At 38.9% G+C, this 26,090-nt stretch overlaps 1 protein-coding gene across 4 annotated transcripts; it reads left to right on the plus strand.

Annotated features, from left to right (window-relative positions):
* The first annotated feature begins 1,165 nt into the window (after positions 1-1,165).
* MGST1 (microsomal glutathione S-transferase 1) lies at positions 1,166-22,975 on the plus strand. Of its 4 annotated transcripts, none has more exons than XM_044227583.1 (4): positions 1,166-1,363; positions 7,830-7,977; positions 10,591-10,685; positions 22,375-22,975. In XM_044227583.1, the coding sequence occupies exons 2-4, from the start codon at positions 7,852-7,854 to the stop codon at positions 22,619-22,621; spliced, it is 468 nt and encodes a 155-aa protein (XP_044083518.1). In that variant the 5' UTR covers positions 1,166-1,363; positions 7,830-7,851; the 3' UTR covers positions 22,622-22,975. The 4 variants fall into 4 exon arrangements, with proteins under 4 accessions (XP_044083518.1, XP_044083519.1, XP_044083520.1 ...); XM_044227584.1 differs by lacking the exon at positions 1,166-1,363 and adding an exon at positions 1,413-1,570; XM_044227585.1 differs by lacking the exon at positions 1,166-1,363 and adding an exon at positions 1,413-1,519.
* Positions 22,976-26,090: the final 3,115 nt, after the last annotated feature.

Consider the following 26,090-nt stretch of genomic DNA (forward strand, 5'->3'; position numbering starts at 1 on the left):
TACTAAACTCCTGTAGTGAGAATTCAGAATAGACTCATCTCAAAGTCTGTCTTATTCCAGTTAGTGTTACCGCCAAGTTCTAGAGTACTTTACTGTAATAAGTAAATTAATACAATTTTCAGAAGACACAGACCTGAAAATGAAGCACTACTATCTTCGGATGCTAGATTTCTCAGTACTCTACTGATAGGCTTATACAAGCATTGTTCTCAGGTTTGCGATTAATTTCTGCTTCCTAGGGCAAACTGGTTAAGTCCTACTTCCTTTTTTGGTAGAACACGGACTTGTCTATCAAATCTTAGACAGTCCCGCCCCTTAAAACATGAAGGAGGTAAAACTGGGACAAAAAAAGAAAGAGAAGAAGGAAGTGTACTACAGAGCAGGTGGTAAATGTGTGAGAAGTATTACCAGGAGAGAAGTAACATAGATTGAAAACATAAATCCTTAAATAGTTTTAGATAAAACCATGGATGCTAGATCCATAAATATTTTTGTGAATATGAGGAACCTTAGAAATATCCCGAATCTAGATATTGAAGTTAGACTAACGATGCCTTCCTAAAACACTGCCCTCAATGTCCCTGTAAAAACCATATCAAGCCGATTGTGTAATGAACTGATCCAGTATAATCTCCTCCAATTCCATTTTGGACTTTGAACATGAGGGGTCAGAGTGAGGAAGCAAGTTGCTTGGGATTACACGTTTGGAAGACCATAGGTGATCTTTACTACAAGTGACATTGTGTCCGTGCCTTAGTCCAGGGGCAGAGTGAAGTTCAATGGAAGGTTATCTTATGAATGACTTTTTAAAATTTAATTTTATTTTTTCAGTTATTTTCAGTTATTTTTATTTTATGAATGACTTCTAATCACTTCTCCTCCTAGAGATTTAAATATTCTATAAAGCTTCTAAAGCTTTCAAAATTCAACATTAAAACCTTAAAAAAAAAAAAAAAGATTTCCAGCTGAGTAAAAGGGAACCGCCTTTTCCTTGCTTTCCCACTCGCGTGCTTGAAAAGTCCGAGGAAATAGAGGTCAGATCCTAACCGCTGACGTCCCGCCCCACTGAGTAGTGGAAGAAAGGCGCCGCAGGGGGTCAGAGAAGGGAACGGGTGGGCGGTGATTACTCTTGCACAGAAAAAATCAGGCCATTTAGGGGAGGTGCTTGGCGAGGCTGGGAGTCCGGCTCCGCTGGAAGCGAGCCTAGAGAAAGAATTAACTGGAAATTAGCCAGAGTGGGCGCGGTGCCGCGGTAAAAGTCCCCGCGGTGCCCGCGCGAGCCGCCGGTTGGGGCAGGTTCGCTGCTGCTGCAGCCCTACTCGGACTCCCAGTAGGTGCCCGGGAAGAGACACGCCAGGGAAGGGTGAGCAGAAGGCGGTGGGCGGGGAGGAGCAAAGTGGGTGCAGGGGGCGGGCTTGAGAGGTCTTTGCAGGCGTGAAACTTCTCTGCTCCCTTTAGCTGCTAAACGCTGGCTTTTCAGTTCGTCGCCTCTGCAAGGGAGTTGAGTTCCTGTACCCTGGTAGGTAAGTTTTCCCCAGGGTTATTAGACTCCAGGGAAAAACTTTGGACGGTAAGTCTTCTATGTTTACGTGCTGAGTTACTCACTTTGTATTCTCAAGCCAAGCGAACTCCGGTTTGAACGCCCCCCACCCTCGCCCAGCCCCGCCCCGCCCGCCGCCCTGGAACTCTGGGGGTCCCAGGAAGGTTAAATCACAAGCTTTCCGTGGCGGAGTCGAATTCACCCTGACCCACGGCTGGCTCCAGGGTCTCGGTGTGCTCGGCGCTCTGTGCGCAGATTGTAGTACTACTGTAGGACGTCGTTACAGTTCTGGCAACTTGGGTTCAGCCTAAGGGTGTGGAATCTTGCGGCGCGTCTGGACACATTGGCCTTTGCACCTACTAAAAGTACAAGAAGGATTTGCTTCTCGGGGTTCACTTTGCTAGGCAAGAGGAACACCAGTAAGTTTAATAATAATAATATAACAACAATAACAAAGTGCAGGAGAACGGAGATGAAACTGTTTGATACTATAGCCAGCCCCCCAGTGTGAATGAGAAAGTCATGGGGAACTTATTTGGGAGGGGAGGCCTCAGATATTACTGCTGAGGCTGGCCTGGGAGAGTGGAGAGAAGGTGCATGCAAATCTCCCATTTCCTTGCTTCCTTGGAAATACTCCTAAGACCTTTTAGTCTTGGAGGCGCCCTTTTGTTTTCTCCTTTGCCCTCTGTCTGCTTTCTCTCCAAGAGAGTGCCTAGTGGGTCATAATCAATCATCCATTAATCAAACAACCGTGATTGTACGGTCACTTGGAAAATTCCCCAGATCCTCCAGTTTATGTAGCCTTTCCACCATTTAAGAGTAGAGTTCTTCAAGTAGAGCCTTGAATACAAAGCTGCACATACCTTTTGCATACCTTTTGTGGGGGAGGGTGGAGGTTACTGTACTGGGAGTTAAGATAGTAATAGGGTTTGCTGTTCTTTGCTGTTTCCAAAATAAGAGGATTATGTGGGGACTTTGGGCATTTTTTTAAAATGGCAAATCAGTCCGAATTTGAATATTGCTCTTGGTGGCAGACAAGTGCAATTTTTTCTTAGCGTTTGTTTTCGAGTGGAGTTTATTAATCACTGGGAAAGGAGGTCAGCACAGGCCCCTGAGAACAGCCTTACCTCACCTTCTCCCAGAGCCCCAGCATTTTCTCCCCAGCACCTGGGCTCTGAAGCACAGAAGGCCAAGTCTGCGGTCACCTTGCCCCGTTCAAAAAATCTAGAATTGATGAACAGCAACAAGGCCATTGAACTATCCTTTTATTTATTATTTTTTTTAAACTTGTGGTTAGTGTTAGGTTTGTTTTAGAAGATATGAAATTGCGGAGTCATGGCTCGGGGGTATGTGACCAGATTTTTTGTGTGTTTCGCAATATTGATGTTGCAATGCCACCATAAATAAGAAGAGACCTTGGCCTTTTTTGGCTCAGAGCCTGTAAAGAGAAGAGGAGTATTGCATGGTTGAGAGATCAAGACTCAACTGTAAGAGAAACAGTAGGGGGTAGGGGCTGTATTTGGGTGAGAAGGGCAGAATAGGAATATGAGATTGGACAGAAAAAAGGCTCCCAGAAAACCAGAGTAGTCTAGAATTCTTAGCCTGGATGGTGGATAGCCCATGAGCTAAACACTTGAGAAAACTGGTTCCAATCTTGGTTCCTCCACTGTGAATTTGGGTTACATTACTCACTATCTCTTCAGACTTTAGTTGCCTTCTAGGTTAAAGGCAGGAACAGATACTGCTTACTCCCACTACCTTAGAATTTTCTAGATCAAGTGAGATAATGGGAAAGCTTTTTGAAAACCCTCAAATGATCTCCTCTGTGCCTAGAACAGAGCCAGAGTAGGAACTTATTTGCCAAATACTTACATAACATTTGCCAGTGCCCAATGCTTTTCTAAGCTCTTTAGACTTTGCTCATTTGATACTCAACAAGAATCCTGTGAGGTAGGACATATTATTAACCTCATTATACAGGCAAGGTAGGTAGGTTCCAGAGAAATTAAACCACAACCAGTAAGTGGCAGAGCCGGACTCTAGTCTGACTCCAGAGTCTCCATGTGCTCCACACTCTGCTCTTTGTCCCTTCAAAGGCAGTCATCTTGGCCTGAGTCCAGCTCTCTGGTGAATAAGATGGAGGTATTCTCTGCTATGCCAACCAGTGGTGGACAGTGAAGGGAATGATACCCTTGGACAAATATAATTCATTCTTGTAACATTGTATTCTTTCTAATTCGTAACCGAGTTTCATGTTTTGTCTTTTCTTAGATTATTCATACCTCGTTCCTAGAATACTCAAAGCACTTAACACTTTACCCTCTTAATTATTAATACTACTACACTGCTCTTCTCCCTCCTGGTGACCTTCTGTAGTAAAAAGCGTTGAGAAATTTTGTGGGGATTTTTTTCTTAAATGAGTTTATCTACTTATTAGAGAGAGAGCACGAGAAGGAGTAGGGGCGGGGGAAGGGGCAGAGGTAAAGGGAGAAGTGGGGCTCTGTCCCAGGACACCGAGATCATGACCTGAGCCAAAGGCAGACGCTTATTAACAACTGAGCCACCCAGGTGCCCCAATAATTTTGTATTGACTGCAGTTCCCAGCTGTGATGTAGGCCCAAGGCAACTTCCTGACGAAATCAGCTTTGGAAAAAAAGTCTAGGCCAGCACCATCTTATTCCATACTGTAAATCATTTCTGTTTCTTTCTTTCCTCCTCCTCCTCCTCCTTCTTTTTTTTTAAATTAACATATAATGTATTATTTGTTTCAGGGGTACAGGTCTGTGATTCATCAGTCTTACACAACACACAGTGCTCACCACAGCACATACTCTCTCCCCAGATCACTTCTGTTTCTCAGTGTCTTGTCTTTACTCCTCCTCACCTGGCCCTTGGGTGTATCCTGGAAGTGCAAGACTTTGGTCTCTGGAAAGTGGTTCATGGACCTGTAGGTTGTGAAGTCAGAGGCTCAGCATTGACCCGTCTCCCCAAACGACAGACTTGGGGAGTTAAGCCACATTCTTGGTGTTGGAAAAACTGTTGATGCGAGGTGCGCTTTCAATGTGTTGTTCACAATGAAAGGAAAAAACCTCGCATTGCCCTTTTCCTCCAACTGCTGACATCTTCGTGTTCTTTTCCTACCAGCAGCTCTGGAAGGCTTCTACTTTTTCTCTACATTTTCAAAACCAGTTTTCACTGAAAGGAAACTATTGTCTGAACTTACATTCCATTGCTAAATACATTTCATTCTGTAAACATCTGTAGCGACCTACAGAAACTATTTAGTTGTAAAATTATTGCTAAATAACAACGGTTCTGACCCAATAAACTTTTCTTAATTTTTTTGTAAATTAACATTTCTGCTCTGCTTCTTCAGATCGCTGTCCAGAGGCATAGTACTTAAGGATCCCTTATTAAGCTAATTACTTTACATGAGCTTTGAAGGATAGCACAGTTTATTCATGACTTCCTCCCCAACCCCTGCCCCCACTACCAGAACAAGAGCAGATACATTAAATGGTACTAAAAGTATTACTTTGCAATGAGAACTTACATCACATTCTGTGCTTTCAAGACTGCTGACTTATGGAGGTGGATTAATGTATCATATACTTTTGGTTTTGTTTTGTTTTTTAAAGATTTTATGTATTTATTTGACAGAGAGATAGAGATCACAAGTAGGCAGAGAGAGTGAGGGAAGCAGGCTCCCTGCTGAGCAGAGAGCCTGATGCGGTCTTGATTATAAGACCCTGAGATCATGACCTGCGTGGAAGGCAGGGGTTTAACCCACTTGATCCACCAGGCACCTCCTGGTTTTGTTTTTTAAACTGAAACATACCGTTTCTGTTTGCTTAAATCCAAAGTACATATTCAGGCCACCTTTCAAATAGGGGTGACTGGGGCGTCTGGGTGGCTCAGTTGATTAAGCATCTGCCTTCCACTCAGGTCATGATCCCAGGGTCCGAGATCAAGTCCCTATTTGGGGGGGGGGAATCCCTGCTCAGCAGAAAGTCTCTTCTCCCTCTGCCCAACCCCCCAGGTTGTGCACGCACGCTTGCTCTCTTTCTCTCTCAAATAGTCTTTAAAAACAAAACAAAAACAAACAGAAAAATAAAATAGGGGTTACTTTGGAAGCTTTGGTTTCTTTATCTGAAAAATGGGAGCGATCTTACCTACCCTGTAACATTGTTAGGAGAAGAAACAAGGTAACAGATGTGAGGTGTGCGGGCCACCGAGCGGACATTCATTCAATGTTAGTTGAATCAGCGTTGAGCAATTTCCAGTCTCTTGAAGAAGACAGTGCAGTGTAGTGTAGAAGATACCACGTCAGGGACCCAGGTTTATGTCCTAGCTTGGCTGCTTAATGTCTCTGATTCACATTTTCTTCATCTGTAAAATGCACGAGGACTGTCCTAGTATAGTGACGAAGATTACATAACACATAAAGTATGTGGCATAGCTGGACATAGAGTGAACTCTTGTTAATTGAAGCATATATGGGGGCACCTGGGTGGCTCAGTGGGTTAAAGCCTCTGCCTTCGGCTCAGGTCATGATCCCAGGGTCCTGGGATCGAGCCCCACATCGGGCTCTCTGCTCAACAGGGAGCCTGCCTCCTCCTCTCTCTCTCTCTGCCTGCCTCTGCCTACTTATGATCTCAGTCTGTCAAATAAATAAATAAAATGGTGAAAACAAAATGAAGCATGTATGTATGTGTGTGTTGTTCATATCATACTCACAGCAATGCGTAGCTATATGACCAGCCACGGGGTACAGAAAAAGATGCAGATTTACAGGTTATTGGTAGATGGATAGAATGATCAGAATTTGATCAGTGGCAGTCTGGTAAGGTGGCCTACAGGGGTCGAGTCTCCAAGGCAGGAATGGACATTGTGTCCAAGAGACTGTGCTCCATGACAAGCAGGTTAAATATTGTTTAAGCTTTGGGTGTGAACAAAGATGTGTGTTTATGTGCAAGAGAGAGAAGCAGCAGACAGCAGGGCTGATAACAGAACGGAACAAGAGGGTGTTAAAAAGAATGGCTACCCGATAGAGTAGGGAATTTACATTTTAAGCTTTGCCCTAAGTCCCTACCCACTTTGACTTCAGTATCACCAGGATGCCTTCGCTTTCCTTCTGGGTACATTCCCAATTATGCTTCCAACTCCAGACAGTTACATTTAGTGGAAGGTAAAGCAACAGGAAGAGTTACGTAAAGCTAATCTTGCTTCCGTTATTCCTTCTATGAGAGTACCCTGAATACCACTTCCTTGCTTTGCATTTTCCCCACATTTTGTTTCCATTGTCCTGCCTCTCCTTGTTCTCTTGCCTTGGTATTAATGACTAAAATCATGGTGCTAATGATGATCATAAGAATATACCAAACTTTATTGAGGGTTCTTCAGAGGCCAGGTGCTGTGCTAAGTATAAGTGTATTCCGTATTTCCACATGTTATCGCAGTTAAATCCTGACAACAAACCGGTAAGTTAGGAACTATTCCTAGTCCCATCTTATAAATGAAGAAATTTAGTTCCAGAGAGGCCAAATATCTCAGCCAAAGTTAACAACCAAACAGTGGGAAGGGAATTCAGGTCTTGTAGCCTGGGATCTTAAATACTATTGAAGTGACAAAAAGCTGTAAGCTGGATTTCTAAAGCAGGACATATATTAGAGCTTAGACGTTTCTTTACCTTTTTAAAGATTTTATATATTTGAGAGAGAGAGAGAGCGCGCTTGCGTAAGCAGGGGGGAGGGGCACAAGAAGAGAGAGGGAGAGAATATCAAGCAGACCTCCAAGTCAAGACTCAGTGTCTGGACCCTGAGATCATGACCTGAGCTGAAACCAAAGTTAGAGGCTTAACTGCACGAGCCACATGCCCTAGAACTTGGGCATTTCTAATCAAACATTAATGGTGCTACTGTGGATGTAGTTTAATGTTTATAAAGAGAAATCCATGACCTTTGGTCTTTTGTGTCCACTTGTGGTTCATCCTGATCCTATAATAGGATTTTAGTCTTTCTTTACAGCATTTTTCCTGTTTATTTTTGCTTCTCATACCCTTACATTTTCATGCTTGTTTGATATCTTCAAACTTAATGTTACAGAACTAGAAAAAAATACATTATTTATTTTGAAATTTAATTTTAGAAAAGATTATTTCTCCAGCAATAACCAAAGATACTTTTAAGAACAATAGGGTTAATATTGCAATACAAGCACACTGAGTGACTGTCAGGTTATTTGAGGTATTTATGTCTGCTTTTCCTATCTTGTCTAAAATCTTTTTAAGATTCCAGACCAAAATTGAAAAAATGGTGGACCTCACCGAGCTAATGGAGAATGAAGTATTCATGGCCTTTACTTCCTATACAACGATTATTCTTTCAAAAATGATGTTGATGAGTACTGCAACTGCATTCTATAGATTGACAAGAAAGGTAAGACATTTGGAGGCAATATTTTCCTTTAAGGGTTGGCATTTTGGAAAACAATTTTCTTAATTTACTTTTAAAAAATGTTTTTTTTGTTTTGTTTTGTTTTGTTTTGTTTTTTTGGTAAAGACCAATGGCACATTATTTAAAGTTGCAAATGCAATATGTCATCATTTGGTACAGATACATCTGATATATTTATGGAACAGGTACTTTCTACTGGAAGCTAGTAAGTGGTTTTTTCACTGTGGCTTTTGCCTTTCATCAGGCTGCTTTGTCTGTGAGCTTCTTGGAGTATCAAAGTTTTCAAGAAAACTCTGTGATTTTGAAGTTAATTTTGCCAAATAGAGTTTAGAAAACACTCATTTTTCAGACAGCTGGTGTTTTTAGTTCTATTTCAGGTCAAGGATATGCCTTTGGGAACAGAGAATTAAGTCCTTTTTATCAGTAGAGCCTTTTCTTTCTTTCTTTCTTTCTTTTTTAAAAGATTTTTTTATTTATTTACTTGACAGACAGAGATCACAAGTAGGCAGAGAGTCAGGCAGAGAGAGAGTGAGAAGCAGGCTCTCTGCTGAGCAGAGAGCCCGATGTGGGGCTTGATCCCAGGACCCTGGGGTCATGACTTGAGCTGAAGGCAGAGGCTTTAACCCATTGAACCACCCAGGCACCCCTATCAGTATAGCCTTTTATGACTGGGCCAAAGCATTTGAGTTTTGTGCAGTTCTGAGTTGTTAAGTGGATGCTACTTATACCCAGCATCATAAGAATGGTTTTTGTTTTTCTTTTTGTTTTCTTAAACTGGAGACTTGGGGAAGGTGTTAGAAAGATTTTGAAAAGTATATCCTCTACCCAAGCCGGGTTTGTAACACAATAAGAGGCAGGTAGAGCAAAGCTACCTTGATAAAGTTGAACTATTTCCATTGGTGTGGTCCCTGTCCCTAATCAGCAACTTCTTCTGGAAACCACCTATTTCTCATTCTCTTTTAATTTTATGTATTTATTTGAGAGAAATAGAGAGTGAGCAGGGGAGGAGGGACAGAGAGAGTATCTTAAGCAGGCTCCATGCCCAGGGCAGAGCCCGACACGGGGCTCAGTCTCACGACCCTGAGATCAAGCCCTGAGCCCAAATCAAGAGTCCCATGCTTAATCCACTGAACAACCCAGGTGCTTCAGCCTGTCCTGAGTTTTTGTCCTTCAGAGACTTGCTTTTCTCTGGAGGTTACAGTCATCTTAAGGTATTCCCCTGTCACCATCTTGAGGTATAATGCCTTCCCAAGGGCATTTTCATTTTAATGGGGGCACCTACCAACGTATTTAAGTCTCTGCGGGGTCCAGGTGTCAGAGCAGCAGGCTGTAGAGTGGATGCCTATCTCTGAGTCCACAATGTCCTCTATAAACAGAGTTGCACTAAGCGTAGCTTAGAAGAAAAGGAGAAAAGAGCTCAAATGTGTGGAGTGCCTGTGATACGTACCAGGAGCCTTGTGATGCTCTTCGTATGTGTGAAGTCATGGAATTGTTAGTATTATCATGGGAAATGGGCATTGGTCCCTCCATTTTATAGATGAGGAAGTAAAAGTCAGAGGTTCAGTAGCTTACCCAAGGTCATATACCGATAAAGAGGGAAGCTGGGCACCTGGGTGTCTCAGTTGGTTGGGCGACTGCCTTTGGCTCAGGTCATGATCAAGGAGTCCCACATTGGGCTCCCAGCTTGACGGGGAGTCTGCTTCTTCCTCTGACCCTCCCACCTCTCATGCTCTCTCTCTCTCTTTCTCTCTCTAAAATAAATAAATAAAATCTGTAAAAAAAAAAAAAATAGAGGGAAGCTGAGATTCTCATTCAGATTGCTTTTAACTCAAATCCCATGCACTTCCCATTATAATACATTTATTTACTTATTTGAAACATACTTATTGAACATCTAGCATTTATTTAGAAACAAGACAGACAAAGCTGACCTCAAGAGCTGAGTATCTTATCCCTTCCCATCAGTTCTTCTCAACATCTTTATCTGAAATAAATGCTTGTGTCACATTAAGAAAAATATTATAATATTTATGGATTTCTAAGCTGAAATTAGGCTAATTTTGTAGTTCATGTTTTTCCTTATTATAAATTATTAAACAGTAGAACATACTTAAATATTTTTAAATACATTTTTCAAGTTTCAAGGGATGGGGAAATCATATCAGGCAGCATAATAATTTGCAGGAAGGAATAAATGAGCATATGCCCTAGAACACGTACTTGGTATTTTTAGGAATGCCATTCAGCTTCTTATATTTCACTATATTATTCAACCCAAAGAAAAGAGATACATATATCCTAACCAAGTATAAAATACATTTCCCGCCCCTCACTTTTGCTTTCTTTTCACTATTTTTATACATTAGTTTTTATTTAAGTTCTTATTTATGCTTTTCTTTAAAACTACTTTGTACTGGTAAGAAAAACTTATAGTATAGATCCCTCCCCATTTTGGGCTCCAAATTTTCTTTTTATAAGGGCCAACCTGGATGCCTGTATTTCTTCTGTTAAAATGCAAATAACTTACAAGGTAGCATACTCCCATGTTATTTTGCATTTGAAATACATTTTTTTTTTTCTCGGAATTTGGAATAGGTTTTTGCTAACCCAGAAGACTGTGCTGGCTTTGGCAAAGGAGAAAATGCCAAGAAGTATCTTCGGACAGATGACAGAGTGGAACGTGTACGGAGGTAAACCAGCTGTGTCCTGAAATTATTTACTTGATCAAAGAATTTTGGTCAAGGAGTTCAGTGAGGTTGTTGGGGATCATAAAAAGGGAGACAAGTCAGCCATCTTAACTAGTCTGTATAATAATTGTACAAAACCAGGGATCTAGAAGCCAACTCTCCCTGCAGTTGCACACATTGCCCATTTCCTGCTTTGTTGGGGTTAATGACTTTGTTCTCTGTAGGGATTTTTCAAAAAGAATTACAGGTAGATAATAAAATGAAAATGGTGAATTTTTGCAGTTTTGTCCTGTTTTCTCCAGAGATAAGACTGTCAGCGTGTGTGAAAGGTTGAACATACTTTTGCATTAAGACTCAAAATATGAATGTGGGAAATCTTGCCCTCCTTTCTGTCTCTCCTTTATAGGTATTATGTTTAATGTACTGAGAATTCAATGAACAATGAAAAGCAATAAGCCAAGATACCATCCATACAACCTCCTAATAATATAATTAATATATTGCTTTAAAAAAGCAAATTGAATTCTAGTTCTAAAGGTATACTTCTTAATCCTTGCCATAAAGTCATGTAAATTGCCAACTTTCTTTTTCACCTTTACTGAACTGTAATTAACAAATAAAATTGTAAGTCATTTAAAGTGCACAGCATCATGATTTGATACACGTATATGTTGTGAAAAGTTTATCCCCGTGGAGTTCATTAACACATCCATGACCTCCATATTTACCACCCCCTTTGTTTTTTTATGCGAACATTTAAGTCTAATCTCTTAGCAAATTTCAATTATAAAGTACAGTGTTATTAACTGTAGTCACCATGTTACACTTTAGATCCTCAGGTCTTCCTCACCTTGTAACTGAAATTTTGTATCCTTTTACCAACCTCTCCTTAATTCGCCCGCAACCCCTGGCAGCCACCTTTCTACTGTTTCTGTGAGTTTAACTTTTTTTCCCCTTTTAGAGTCCACGTATAAACGATACCGTACAATGTTTGTCATTCTCTTTCTGCTTTATTTCACCTAGTGGAGTGCCTTCAGGTTCATCCATGTTGTTGCCCATAACTTTTTTAAGGGTGAATAATGTTCCATTTGCACATATATACCACATTTTCTTTTCTTTCTTTTTTTTTTTTTTTTAAGATTTTATTTATTTATTTGACACCGAGAGAGAGATCACAAGTAGGCAGAAAGACAGAGAGAGAAGGGGAAGCAGGCTCCTCGCTGAGCAGAGAGCCCAATGCGGGGCTCAATTCCAGGACTCTGGGATCATGACCTGAGCCAAAGGCAGAGGCCCAACCCACCGAGCCACCCAGGCGTCCCACCATATTTTCTTTATCCGTTCATCTGTTGATGGACACTTAGGTTGTTTCTAGATCTTGGCTATTAATGAATAATGCTGCAGTTAACATGAGAAGGCAGATACCTTTTTGGAACAACGGGTTTTTTTTTTTCTCTTCCTCTCTCTCTTTCTTTCTTTTCTTTCTTTTTGGATATACACCCAGAAGTGCAATTGCTGGATCCTCTGGTAGTTCTATTTTTAATTTTTTGAAGAATGTTCAAACTGTTCTCCATAGTTGCTATACACGTTTACATTCCCACCAACATGGTTCCCTTTTTTCTACATCTTTGCCCACCAGCATTTATTATCTCTTGTCTTTCGACAATAGCTCCTAAGGGGGGGGCAGCTAATTAAAACCATTGATTTTGATGCAAAAGTCATCCAAAAATCAATGGTTGATTTGATCCAAAAATCAACCATTGATTTTTGGATGACTTTTGGATCAAAATCAATGGTTTTTGATGGTTTTTTTGGACAAAAATGACTACTCAGGTCCTTGCTTATTTATTTATTGGGTTACTGTCATTATTGTTTTGGATCAGTACAAGTTCCTTGTGTATATTTAATATTAACCACCTATCAGATATATGGCTTGCAAGTATTTCCTCCATAGATTGTTTTTCCATTTTGATGATGGTTTCCTTTGGTGAGCAGAAGCTTTTTGGTTTGATATAGACCCATATATTTATTTTTGCTTTTGGTGTCAAATCCAAAAAAATCATTGTCAAAGTCAATGTCACGGAGCTTACCCTCTATGTTTTCTTCCAGGAATTTGATGGTTTCAGGTCTTACATTCAAGTCTTTAATCTGTTTTGAGTTAGTTTTTGTATATAGTATAAAATAGGGTCTGGTTTTATTCTTTCACATGTAGAAATCCAATTTTCCCAACACAGTTTATTGAACAGACTATTAAAGAGACTTTCCTATTTTAAATTATTAGTTTTTTTGCAAAAAATTAATTAACTAGAAATGCATAGTTATTTCTGGGCTTTCTATTCTGCTTCACTGATCCTGTGTGTCTGCTTTTATGCCAGTAGCATACTTCCTCGATTGCTGTAGTCTTGTAATATAGTTAGAAATCAGTAAGTGTGATATCTCCAGCCTTTTTCTTCTTTCTCAGAATTGCTTTGGATTATTCAGGGTCTTTTGTGGCTTCCTACAAACTTAAAGGTTGTTTTATCTATTTCTCTAAAAAAAATATGGGATTTTAAGAGGGAGTGCTTTGAATCTGTAGCTCACTTTGGATATTTTAATGGTATTAATTCTTCCCATATGTGAACACAGAATATCTTGCCACTTATTTGTGTCTTCTTTGATTTTTTTCATCAGTGTCTTATACTTTTTCATCAGTTATAGATCTTGCACCTCCTTGGTTAAATTTACTCTTAAGTATTTTATTCTTTTTGATGCTATTGTAAATTGAATTCTTTTCTTAATTTCTCTTTCTGATAGTTCATTGTTAGTGTAAAAAAGGACAATTGATTTAAATGTACTGGTTTCATATTCTCCAACTTCACTGAGCTCATGTATTAGTTCTAACAGTTGTTTAGTGGAATTAGGGTTTCTGGTATAATATGTCATCTGCAAATAGAGACAGTTTTACTTCTTTCTTTCCAATTTGAATGGCTTTTCTTTTTTGCTCTTCATTAATTGGTCTGGCTAGGACTTCCAAACTATGCTGAACAGAAGTGAGAGTGGGCATTCTTATCTTGTTCCTGATCTTAGAGGAAAATCTTTCAGCTTTTCATGATGTATGATGTCTGTTTTTAGCTGGGGATTGTCCTGTATGGCCTTCACTGTGTTGAAGAGTTTATATATCCCATTTGTTGAGACTTTTTGTCATGAAGGAATTTTGAATTTTGCCAAATACTTTTTCGATATCTATTGAGATGATTTTACTATTTTTGTCCTTCTTGTTGTTAATGTGGTATTGATTTATAGATGTTGAACCATCCTTACATCTCTGGATTATATCTCATTTGATAATGTCGTATGATTCTCTAAGTCCTTTTAATTAAACTGTTGTATTTGGTTTGCTAATATTTTGTTAAGGATTTTCATATCTGTGTTCGTCAGGATATTGACCTGTAATTTTCTTTTCTTGTAGTGTCCTTATCTAGCTTTAGTATCAGAGTAGTGCTGGCCTGGTAAAATGAGTTTGGAAGTGCTCTATTCTCTTCTACTTTTTTGGAAGAGTTTGAGAAGAATTGATATTAATTCTTCTTTAAATGATTGGTAGAATTCACCAGTGAAGTTATCTGGACCTGGGTTTCTTCATTGGGAGGTTTTTGATTACTGATTCAATCTCATTACTAGTAATTGGTCTGCTCAGATTTTCTATTTCTTCATTATTCAGTCTTGGTAGGCTATATGTTTCTAGAAATTTGTCCATTTCTTCCAGGTTGTCCAGTTTGTTGGTAATTGTTCGTACTAGTCTCCTTCGTATTTCTGTGGTATCAGTTGGAATGTCTCTACTTTCAATTCTAATTTTATTTGAATCCTTCATTATTTTTTTTTCTTGGAAAGTCTAGGATATATCTTATTTCATCTTTTAAAAAAAACAGTTCCTCATTTCATTGGCCTTTTTTATTGTGTCTTTAGGCTATCTTTCATTTATTTTGTTGTTTCCTTCCTTTTTCTAATTCTGGATTTAATTTGTTTTCCTTTTTCTAGTTTCTTGAGGTTTAAAGTTAGGTTGTTTATTTGATATCTTTCTTTTTCTTGGTGTAGGTATCTATCACTATAACCTTCCTTCTTAGAACTGCCTTTGCTGTATACCAAAAGTTTTGGTATTTTCTGTTTCTATCTTTATTTGTCTCAAGACTTTTTAAAATCTCTCTTAATTTTCAACCCATTTGTTGTTTAGTAGCATGTTGTTTAATTTCCACGTATTTGTGAATTTTCCAATTTTCTTCTTGTAATTGATTTCGAGTTTCATACTATTATGGTTGAAATAGATGCTTGGTATAATTTCATACTTCTTAAATTTATTAAGGCTTGTTTTATTAAGGCCCAACATATGATCTGGCCTAGAGAATATTCCATATGTATTTGAGAAGAATGTGTACTGTTGCTGTTGGATGGTGTGTTTTTAAAGATTTTTATTTATTTATTTGATAGACAGAGAGAGATCACAAGTAGGCAGAAGGCAGGAGAGAGAGAGGGGGGAGCAGGCTCCCAGCTGAGCAGAGAGCCCGATGTGGGGCTCGATCCCAGGACCCTGAGATCATGACCTGAGCTGAAGGCAGAGGCTTAAACCACTGAGCCACCCAGGCGCCCCAGATGGTGTTTTTTTTTTTTTTTTTTTTTTTATTGTTGTTGTTATTTTTATTTATTTATTTATTTTGATTTTTTCAATTTATTTATTTTCAGAAAAACAGTATTCATTATTTTTTCACGATACCCAGTGCTCCATGGAATCCGTGCCCTCTATAATACCCACCACCTGGTACCCCAACCTCCCACCCCCCCGCCACTTCAAACCCCTCAGATTGTTTTTTCAGAGTCAGATGGTGTGTTTTTAAAATGTCTTTTGGGTTCATCTGAGCTAATGTAGAGTTTAATTCTAATGTTTTCTTACTGATTTTTTGTCTGGATGATCTATGTATTATTGAAAGTAGGGTATTAAAATCCCTTAGTATTATTACTGTATTGTTATTTCTCCCTTCAGATCTGTTAATATTTTCTTTACATATTTACATGTTCCTATGTTAGGTACATAAGTATTTACTAATGTTATATACTGATGAATTGACCTCCTTTTGATTTTTTTTTTTCTTTTGTGCCTTCAGTTAGATGAATTCCACTGCCCTGTTTTTAAGTTCACTAATCCTTTCTTTTACTTGATCTGGCCTGTGTTGAAACCCTCTAGGGGATTTTTAAGTTCTGTTATCTTATTCTTCTGCTCTGTGATTTCTTTATGGTACTTTTTAATATTCTCTATTGCTTTTGAAACTCTGACTCTATTCTTGCATTTCTCTTCTGACCATGGTGAGCATCTTTTGACCAGTATTTTGAACTCTCTAGTAGGCAAATCAGTTTATTTCTATTTCATTAAGATCTGTTTCTATAAATTTATCATGTTCTTTGGTTTGAAATATATTCCCCTGTTTTTTTCGTTTTCCTTGGCTCTGCATTGGTTTCTGTGCATTAGATAAAACAACCACTTATCCAAGTTTTGATGGAGTGGTGTCACGTAGGAGATGATACTTGTCAGTCATCCTGGCCTGAGCTTCTCGTTGTTTCTCAGACCTTTGTGATTGTCCAAGTGCCTTCTCTGTTTCTACTGGCTCCCAGTAGTTCTGGGTGTGCCAAGACTTATCACATGTTCAAAAGAGAGGAACACAGTCAAGATCTAGATGTAGGCTGACTGGAAGCTGGATGCTCAGGTAGCATCAGGTAGCTGGGAAAGTATATAGTTAAGCCTCTTCTAGGGAGATCCTAAGATTTGAGCATTTTTGTCTGCTCTGTCTGTGCTGGATCTAAATATAGTCATGGGGAGTGATAGCTGCAGTGACTGCTTGGGCTTGCTGAGAATGATTCTTTGTTTGCTGGATTTTTATGGGACTCATGAGTGGTAGCGCCATTAGCTTTCATTGTCAGGTGATAGAGACACCCCTAGGGCTGCAGCCAAAAGCTGGAGTGTACACAGGTGTATGAGCTCCTTCCAGAGAGATTTTGGTGACTGGCCTCAAGTTAGAGGGAGAAGGTGGGCAAGGTATCTACTGGCTTTCCTGGTTTCTAGGAAGGATCAAAGCCCAGCCTTAGATGCATGCATGCTGACACTTAGGCAGTAGATTTCAAAGTATGCAATTGGATCTCTTTCAGGAAAAGACTGGGAGATGGACAATTTTGCCTGCTCCCTCTGTGCTGACATACAAGTCTACTGCCTCCCTTAAGAATTTCTCTTCTGTTTGCTATAGGTTTTCTGGGTCTTGGGGATGCAATCCTCATTGATTTTCTGAGCTAGATATTTTGGGGTTTTGCCCTTGGGTGAGAGTCATAGAGGTTTGGGCACTAACATGGGGCCCAAACCCATTGCTCCTCAGAAGCTTGGAGTTGGGAGTTCCCTCTCAACTGTATGACACCATGTTGAGGGTAGGATTTATGGCAAGACTGGGTCTCAGCCTTTCCTACCCACTTCAGTGTGGGTATTTGTCAGGTGTGTAGGAGTCACTTAGCTGGTTTCTGGGTTTCTTTCAGAGGTAATTACTTTGTTTGTGGCTGTACATTTGGTGTGGCTGTGGGAGGAATGGAGTTCTGGAGCCTTCTATGTTACCATTTTGGATAACCCTCTTCCCCTGCAGAATTTTTTATAATGGGATTCTATTACCAATCTATTAGTTACCTTTTTCTCACATCTGAAACATCAAAGTTATATACCATCTTCTCATTTAGTATTTTCTAATGCTCATCCAAACGTGGTCCAGTTTTAGGCACATTTCAAGGAATAAGTAAAATTATATAAAGTTAAATAAACAGTGACATATTTTCATAGCCATACATAAACTTATAGATATTGAGTTTTGTGGTGAATAGTTAAGATAGGAAACATCATGAGTATATTTGATGCACTGTTTCAATTTGGTGAGTATGAATACTAAACTGGATACTGAAATAAAATAATTTCACTTCTGTAATTCAGGAACCAGGTGGAGTTTCTAAACATTTTAGGATGTATATTTGCATTACAACTTTTTTTTTATTCCCTGCAAAAGTCCGAAGCCCCTCCCAAGATTTCTGCAGATTCTCTCTGGTATAAGACCTCAAGATTCCCTCTCAGTCTGGATTCCTATACATGTGCATGTTTCCAAAGCCTAGATTTTGTTAGGCTGATGTAAACTTTGCTCTTTCCTCAACTCTCAACAAACCAACTTAAAAAATGTGACTTGACTGAAGAAAATAGACCTGACTTAATTGAGGTACAGAGTTTCCATTATGACAGACATTTCATGTTGTGTGTTTGACAGAGCTCTGACAGTGTCCTGCAGCATCCTCTCCCTGGGGAATTGCTCTGCACCTTCTTCCCCTCAGAGATAATGCCCACCATGACACCATTTTGCAGGCTCTTCTTTGGCTCCATATACTACTCTTCTGCTCTTCCAGTACCAAAATTATGCAAAAAATTTAACCCCAAGTTATTTATTAAACAATAACTTTTCTCTCCGAAGAGGAGGTCTATGCTAGGTAGTTTGAATAAAATGTTAACTTCTGCTTCTCTTAGTTATGTATTTGTTAAATTAGTCCTACCGAGTCAATCAGCTACTCTTAAAAATGAACTGTGCCAAGAATGCAGATCTAAAATAGTTTCAGGACAAAGAATCAATGTGAAAATTTCAAAGAGTCTCAGAAAATTGTTCAGTGTTATGATGAAAAAGAATAAACAGTAGAAAAGTTGAATACGGCTTTGTGGAGTTACCAAAACCACCAAAGAGACATTAAACAGCTTAAAACTTTGTCTTTACCTTTTTATACACCCCTTGTAGAGAAGATAAACACATAAATGATACTGATCATGACCCTACACTTATAACATTGCCCAGACTTGAAAGTGGTAACAAGTAGACCCTAAATAGCATTAGTAAGTTTGAAGGGAATATCCAAGTGTCAAATGTGAAAGCTTAACAACATATATTTTATTTTGAGATTTTTAGATTCTTTCCCATTCTCCCCTCTCATACCCCCTCCTCAACCATGCCCAGAAGACTGTACTTCTAGAGGAGAAAGCCTTTTTTGAAACTGATCTTCTAGTCAGGTTGTGAACAATTGACCTTAGTTCTGAAAGAAATCCATGTCCTTGAGGAGGTGCAGCGACTGTGTGCACAGCGCCCCCTGGTGATCTGACACTGCCTTTTCAGTGTGGCAACAGAAGAGTCTCCAAGAAAGACAAGGTGTCCAGTTTCCAGTTGTATTTTTTTTGAGACCTTATCGACACCATTAAAAAGTTTCTAGTAACATTTCACTTTTGGAGATACCTTTCAAATAAAGAGTTTCCACAATATCCCCATTTCAATTTTAACCTGGATTTTTTTTCCCCCATTACTTCCACATATAAAGCAATCTATTAGTATATCCCAATGGCAGGGACAGAATGGGGCTACAAATGAGGTGAAAGTTATACTTTCAGGTATGCAATATTGAGAAAATTCATACGTACATATATGGGACAAATAATTAAAAACATAAGGCAATATGTGTGGAAATATCAAGGTAAGTGGCTTAAAGTGACTTGCATTCTGGACAGACAAAAATCAGTAATGATTAGAAAACAGTTTACATATATATTTACTTAATCCCCTCTCGCCATGTTCTGGAAAGAATATGAGACCATATATACATTCAGTACAACAAGATGAAAAGAAAGTTGCAAGGTAATCAGGGCAGCAGGAGAAATAAAGAGTACCATTCAAAAGGAAAAGAAGGAAGGTTTGGGTTTAGTCTGTAGGGCAAGGAGAGATGTTTAGAATACACTACCTTCAAAGGCAGAAAATACCTTTTCACTGAGTGTTTCATGGAATGTCAGTGACCCTCACAAGGAACTAGCAAGGTCTAGGAGTTGAAGTGGATGGCTTCCCTTCTGGCCCCAGTACTTGAATAAAGCATTCACTGAGAAATGGTTGTGTCTACATTACGGTCACCACTTCTATTAGGGTACTATCAAAGAGCTTTAAGACTGGATTGCTGCCCTTGTGGGGTTTATCACTTTTCCCTTGAAAATAAGACCAACATACATGTAGTAATTAAGAATGATATAAAGAAACCGCTTATTAGATATTAAGTTGTGGGGGACAAGGTATAAGTTCGTAAAATATTTAGGAATATTGCTTGAAGCGTATTAGGATTTGGGAAGAGGAAGAGAAGAGAGATCATGGCAATTTGGGACAGATTCTTTGTGGGAGTTTGGGCACACTGCTATATGCTGAGCATGAAGAGCTTTGGCTGAGATATGGGAGTCTGGAAGAGTCTGGTGTGAAGCTCCTTTTGTACTTGGCCACCCTTGGGAAATTCCCAAAAAATGTGCAGCATCTCTGATCCAGGTCAGGTGGATGATGCTGAAATCCAAGTGGTTCTGATCTGAGGCTGGGAGGTGTGACAGGAGCATCATGAGCACAGAGAAGGGTTGGTGGGAAGGTCAACCCCAGAGCAAGCCTGTACTAAGGGGCATCTGTCCAAAAGAGAAAGGAAAATGGCACTAGGAATCATCACGGGGTGGGAGGGGATAGACCCAGATGCAAAGGGGTTCTGAAGACTGAAATCCACCTGCTGACAGATTTTGGGAGCTGTCTAGAAAGGACACGAAGATGAAAGAAGCCGTGCTTGTAAGTTGAGTTCTGTTGTTTGCATAGAGAAAGGGTTTCTGTGGACAGATGATACTGAACTGTAGCAGATGCTCACTGGGGGAGCTGGGAAAGTGGTTGCCCCAGTCAGGGTCTAAAAAGATGGCATGAATTAGCACTGAGTATGTCATGAATAGCATCAAGCATGAGAATCTGTTGAAAATAGGCCTTCCCAGGACAATGAGCAATGTTATCTGTAAGATCACTTGGAGGGCTGAGGATAGGGAAAGAGAACTGAAGATGAGAAATAAGAGAGAGGGAGGCCAGAAAACAGGGGGCGATTTCATTTCTTTTGATGGTTGAGTAATATTCCATTGTATATATATACCACATCTTCTTTATCCATTCATCTGTTGATGGGCATCTAGGCTGTTTCCATAGTTTGGCTATTTTGGGGCTAATAATACATTGTATGTTAATAAAAAAATTATTGAAATGTAAAAAAATGAGGGGTGAGTAAGGTCAAAAGAACCCTCCTCTGACCTTCCTTCCCTCTACCTCCAGTGAACCACTTTACCTCTTACCTATCCTTAACTGTCTTCTCTGTTTTAGAACTGCGTTCTATTTGCCAGTTGCTTAAGTAGGCTTGGAAGTAGACGTTATTTTCCATGGGGTCTCCTTTTTAAAACTTTTTCCCCAATTTTAAAATGTCGGTCTTTTTGAAAGTTGTGAGGGAGAAAACTAACATGGCCAAGATTGGAAGTGAAGTTGTATCGGTGGTCTGGCAGGAGAATTCAAATGACCAAAACAGATAGCCTTGGTGTAATTGGTGAAATGGACCCTTCCTTCGTAGGAAATGGTGTTCTTGTCCTTTTTGCCCACCTTGCTTTCAGTGGCCTATTCCATGATGGAGAGGGGACAGGAACACTCATAACTTTCTGTATTTTGCTTTTACTTAGGAACAGGTCATTTTTTATTTAAATCTTCCAAAACCATTACTTATCAAGGTTACTGTCACCTTCTTCAAACTTTTATGCTGTTACAATCTTTGTCAGGCAACCTATGGAAAACAGGAGAAAGGAATCAATGGGGAGATGGTGATTGTTGAACATGCCATGTGTAATAATTTTTGGTAATGACATAAAACAGAATTTTTTTTTCATTTTGAAATACCTAATAGCTAAACCCAATAGCTAATAAACTCTCTCAAAATTCTCCGTTTCTAGTCTAGTTCTAAAGCAATTTTAATTCTGGAGACTGAAACAGGGATTTTTTAGGTTTTAAAATGAAAACACTTCAGGAAAAATCAAGTCAATAATAAATGTGCCTTCTGTTCACAGTCCTAGCCAGAGAAATCCAAGGTGCTATGAAATGGAGGAAATCTTCTTCTAGCTGTGGGATAAAGATTAAATTTAGGAAATGTATCTATTGTCTATCATTTTTGTGGTGTTGTTTTTTTTTTTTTTGTACTTTGCTCCCTCACTTAGCTAATTCTTTTTGTAATTTGGGGATAGATTGGCTAAAGTCTTACCCATATTTGAAAGGCTACTTGTGTATTCTGCTGTTTGGAAGTTGAGAGCATAAGATTGTTCGTATTGAATTGGGAAATTAATTGTTGGCAACCTAGTAGTTTGGGTGAATGGGCAAGGATTGTCTGAGTAACCATGCTGTAGACTGGCAGTAGTGAGGAAGGAATCTTGAGAAAGATCATAACTAAAAGTTCTTTCTTTTGGAAAGAAGAGTTTTAGCAAGAATTGTGAATTGCTATTGTTCTTCAGAAGAAAAAATGTTTCATAGCTACAAAACCGAAGTGAGTTTTATGACATAGATGCAGTTTTGATATTCTTGAAAGGGCAAAATGTCTTCTTTGTTATATGTTGAGATACACTAAAAATAGAAACAAAAATAATAAGACATTTTAAATGAAAGCCAAATGGGTTAAAGAAACAAGGCAATTTGAAAAAAAAAATTCTTATTTTAACATCCATCAACATTATATTTAGTTAGAAGAAAGGGGAAAATGAATCAATTTCTGTGGATTTTGAACTTAAGTGTTTTGCTAATCATCTTTCCCACAGAGCTCACCTGAATGATCTTGAAAATATTGTGCCATTTCTTGGTATTGGCCTTCTGTATTCCTTGAGTGGTCCAGACCTTTCTACAGCCATCCTGCACTTCAGACTCTTTGTTGGAGCTCGGATCTACCACACGATCGCGTATCTGACACCTCTTCCCCAGCCAAATCGGGCTTTGGCTTTCTTTGTTGGATATGGAGTTACTTTTTCAATGGCTTACAGGTTGCTGAAAAGCCGATTGTACTTGTAAAGAGAATCATACAACTCATTATTTTCCTAGAATTCTGTACCTCCAATTTATAATGAATGCTTTTTTAGATTCTATGTGGAAGGGGAGCAGAGAGATTAAGATGGGGCAATCAAGTCTGAATGTTAACATCACCAATACCCTTTATTTTGTTTTATATTTGTACTCAAAATTTCACATAATTCTTAAGTCTTTTGGCTTCTTCTTTATGTGCCTTGTTGTAAATTCTGATTATAATTTGTAACATTCATTCAACATTTAATATTTGAAATCTACAAAAAGGGTGAGTACATGTGTGATAAATCTGTATTGCAATATTGCTGAATTGGATGTATGAAATAAAGAATTTAAAGAATAGTTTTATTTGGTTTAATTTTTCCCAATTTGTATTTTTAAAAGTTTTAAACCTACAAGAAAGTGGAAAAGTAGTAAAATGAACTTTTATATATGTTTCACCTATATTTACCAATTGTTAACATTTTTGCAAATTTGCTTTTGCTCTATCACTGAAGGTTTTTTTTTAAAGATTTAGTTATTTATTTTAGAGAGCGTGAGAGAGAGAGAGAACAACATGAGTGGTTGGGGCAGAGGGAAAGCAAATCTCCAGCAGACTCTGTCCTGAGCATGGACCTCGATGTGGGGCCTGATCCCATGACCCCGAGATCGGGACCTGAGCCAAAACCAAGAGTCAGTCGCCCAGCTGACTTTCCCACCCAGGCGTCCCTATAACTTTTGATCCAGGAATCAAAGGAGAACCACACAAGCATTTTGTTATCACTTCTATATAGTTTTCAATAAAATGGAAGAGCTCTTTCATTTTCTTTCTTTTTCTGTCTTTAGTAGCATTGACTTTTTTTGAGGGATATATACTGCTCGTTGTTTTACAGAATGAACCTTAATCTCTCTTAAACTTGTCTATTATTTAATTATTCTTAGATTCAGATTAAACATTTTTGATGATGTGTCTTTCACATCACAACATATCAATAGGCATATGATATCAGTTTGTCCCATTATCGGTGATATTAAATTTGATCTACATAAAAATATTACTATATCAATATAAAAACTAATTGAGTATATAAGCATACAAACCTATAAACCACATATAAATCCACACAGATTGAGTTTTTTTTTGTCTTAAATGGAATTATATGTTTTTAAATCCTTGGAATGAAGGATGAACTTTTAAAATATCAACATTTTTGTTGTACTTGCTATTATATTAATTATTCATTCTGCTATCTCTTGATTAGTCATAATTTTAAATACATATTCTTAAAAAGTGCTTTTAGTCGCTCATAATTGTTCATTTAGATTTACCACACAAGAGGAAATCATTGTGTGGTGTTTTAGGTCTCATAATTTGAACAACTCTGAAGTTCACAAACAGAACTTATTGGACTACAAAGAATTCTGTACCTATTTCTCTTTTTTATATTATTTAATTTTTAAATTTTTATTTATTTATTTTTTTAACATATAATGTATTATTTGCTTCAGGAGTACAAGTCTGTGAATCATCAGTCTTACATAATTCATAGCACTCACCATAGTTCATAACCTCCCCAATGTCCATCACCCAGATACCCTGTCCCTCCCCCCACCCAGCAATGCTCAGTTTGTTTCCTGAGATTGAGTCTCTTATGGTTTGTCTCCCTCCCTGGTCCCATCTTATTTCATTTTTTCCCTCCCTACACCCCACAACTCCCAGCCTTGCCTCTCAAATTCTTCATATCAGAGAGATCATATGATAATTGTCTTTCTCTGATTGATTTATTTCACTTAGCGTAATACCCTTGAGTTCCATCCACATCATTGCAAATGGCAAGATTTCGGTTTTTTGGATGGCTGCATAGTATTCCATTGCGTATATATATATATATATATATATATATTTATCACATCTTCTTTATCCATTCATTTGTTGATGGACATCTAGGTTCTTTCCATAGTTTGGCTATTGTGGACATTGCTGCTATAAACATTCGGGTGCATGTGCCCCTTCACTACGTTTGCATCTTTAGGGTAAATACCCAGTAGTGCAATTGCTGGGCCATAGGGTAGCTCTATTTTCAACTATTTGAGGAACTTCCATGCTGTTTACCAGAGTGGCTGTGCCAGCTTGCATTCCCACCAACAGTGTAGTAGGGTTCCCCTTTCTCCACATCCTCGCCAACATCTGTGGTTTTCTGACTTGTTAATTTGAGTCATTCTGACTGGTGTGAGGTGGTATCTCACTGTGGTTTTGATTTGTATCTTCCTGATGTTGAGTGATGTGGAGCACTTTTTCATGTGTCTGTTGGCCATTTGGATGTTGTCTTTTTTTTTTTTTTATAAATATAATATGTATTTTTATCCCCAGGGGTACAGGTCTGTGAATCGCCAGGTTTACACACTTGACAGCACTCACCATAGCACATACCCTCCCCAATGTCCATAACCCTACCCCCCTCTCCTGACCCCCTTCCCCCCAGCAACCCTCAGTTTGTTTTGTGAGATTAAGAGTTACTTATAGTTTGTCTCCCTCCCAATCCCATCTTGTTTCATTTATTCTTCTCCTATTCCCTTAACCCCCCATGTTGCATCTCCACTTCCTCATATCAGGGAGATCATATGATAGTTGTCTTTCTCTGATTGACTTATTTCACTAAGCATGATACCCTCTAGTTCCAACCACGTCATTGCAAATGGCAAGATTTCATTTCTTTTGATGGCTGCATAGTATTCCATTGTGTATATATACAACATCTTCTTTAACCATTCATCTGTTGATGGACATCTAGGTTCTCTCCATAGTTTGGCTATTATAGACATTGCTGCTATAAACATTTGGGTGCACGTGCCCCTTTGGATCACTACGTTTGTATCTTTAGGGTAAATACCCAGTAGTGCTATTGCTAGGTCACAGGGTAGCTCTTTTTCAACTTTTTGAGGAATCTCCATGCTGTTTTCCAGAGTGGCTGCACCAGCTTACATTCCCACCAACAGTGTAGGAGGGTTCCCCTTTCTCTGCATCCTCGCCAGCATCTGTCATTTCCTGACTTGTTCATTTTAGTCATTCTGACTGGTGTGAGGTGATATCTCATTGTAGTTTTGATTTGTATTTCCCTGATGCCGAGTGTTATGGAGCACTTTTTCATGTGTCTGTTGGCCATCTGGATGTCTTCTTTGCAGAAATGTCTGTTCATGTCTTCTGTCCATTTCTTGACTGGATTATTTGTTCTTTGGGTGTTGAGTTTGAGAAGTTCTTTATAGATTTTGGATACTTGCCCTGTATCTGATATGTCATTTGCAAATATCTTCTCCCATTCTGTCAGTTGCCTTTTGTTTTTCGTTGACTGTTTCTTTGCTGTGCAAAAGCTTTTTGTCTTGATGAAGTCCCAATAGTTCATTTTTGCTCTTGCTTCCCTTGCCTTTGGCAATGTTTCTAGAAAGAAGTTGCTGCAGCTGAGGTTGAAGAGGTTGCCGC

Source organism: Neovison vison, chromosome 12 (assembly GCF_020171115.1).
Source record: "Neovison vison isolate M4711 chromosome 12, ASM_NN_V1, whole genome shotgun sequence".
In the NCBI taxonomy this organism is placed as follows: Eukaryota; Metazoa; Chordata; class Mammalia; order Carnivora; family Mustelidae; genus Neogale; species Neogale vison.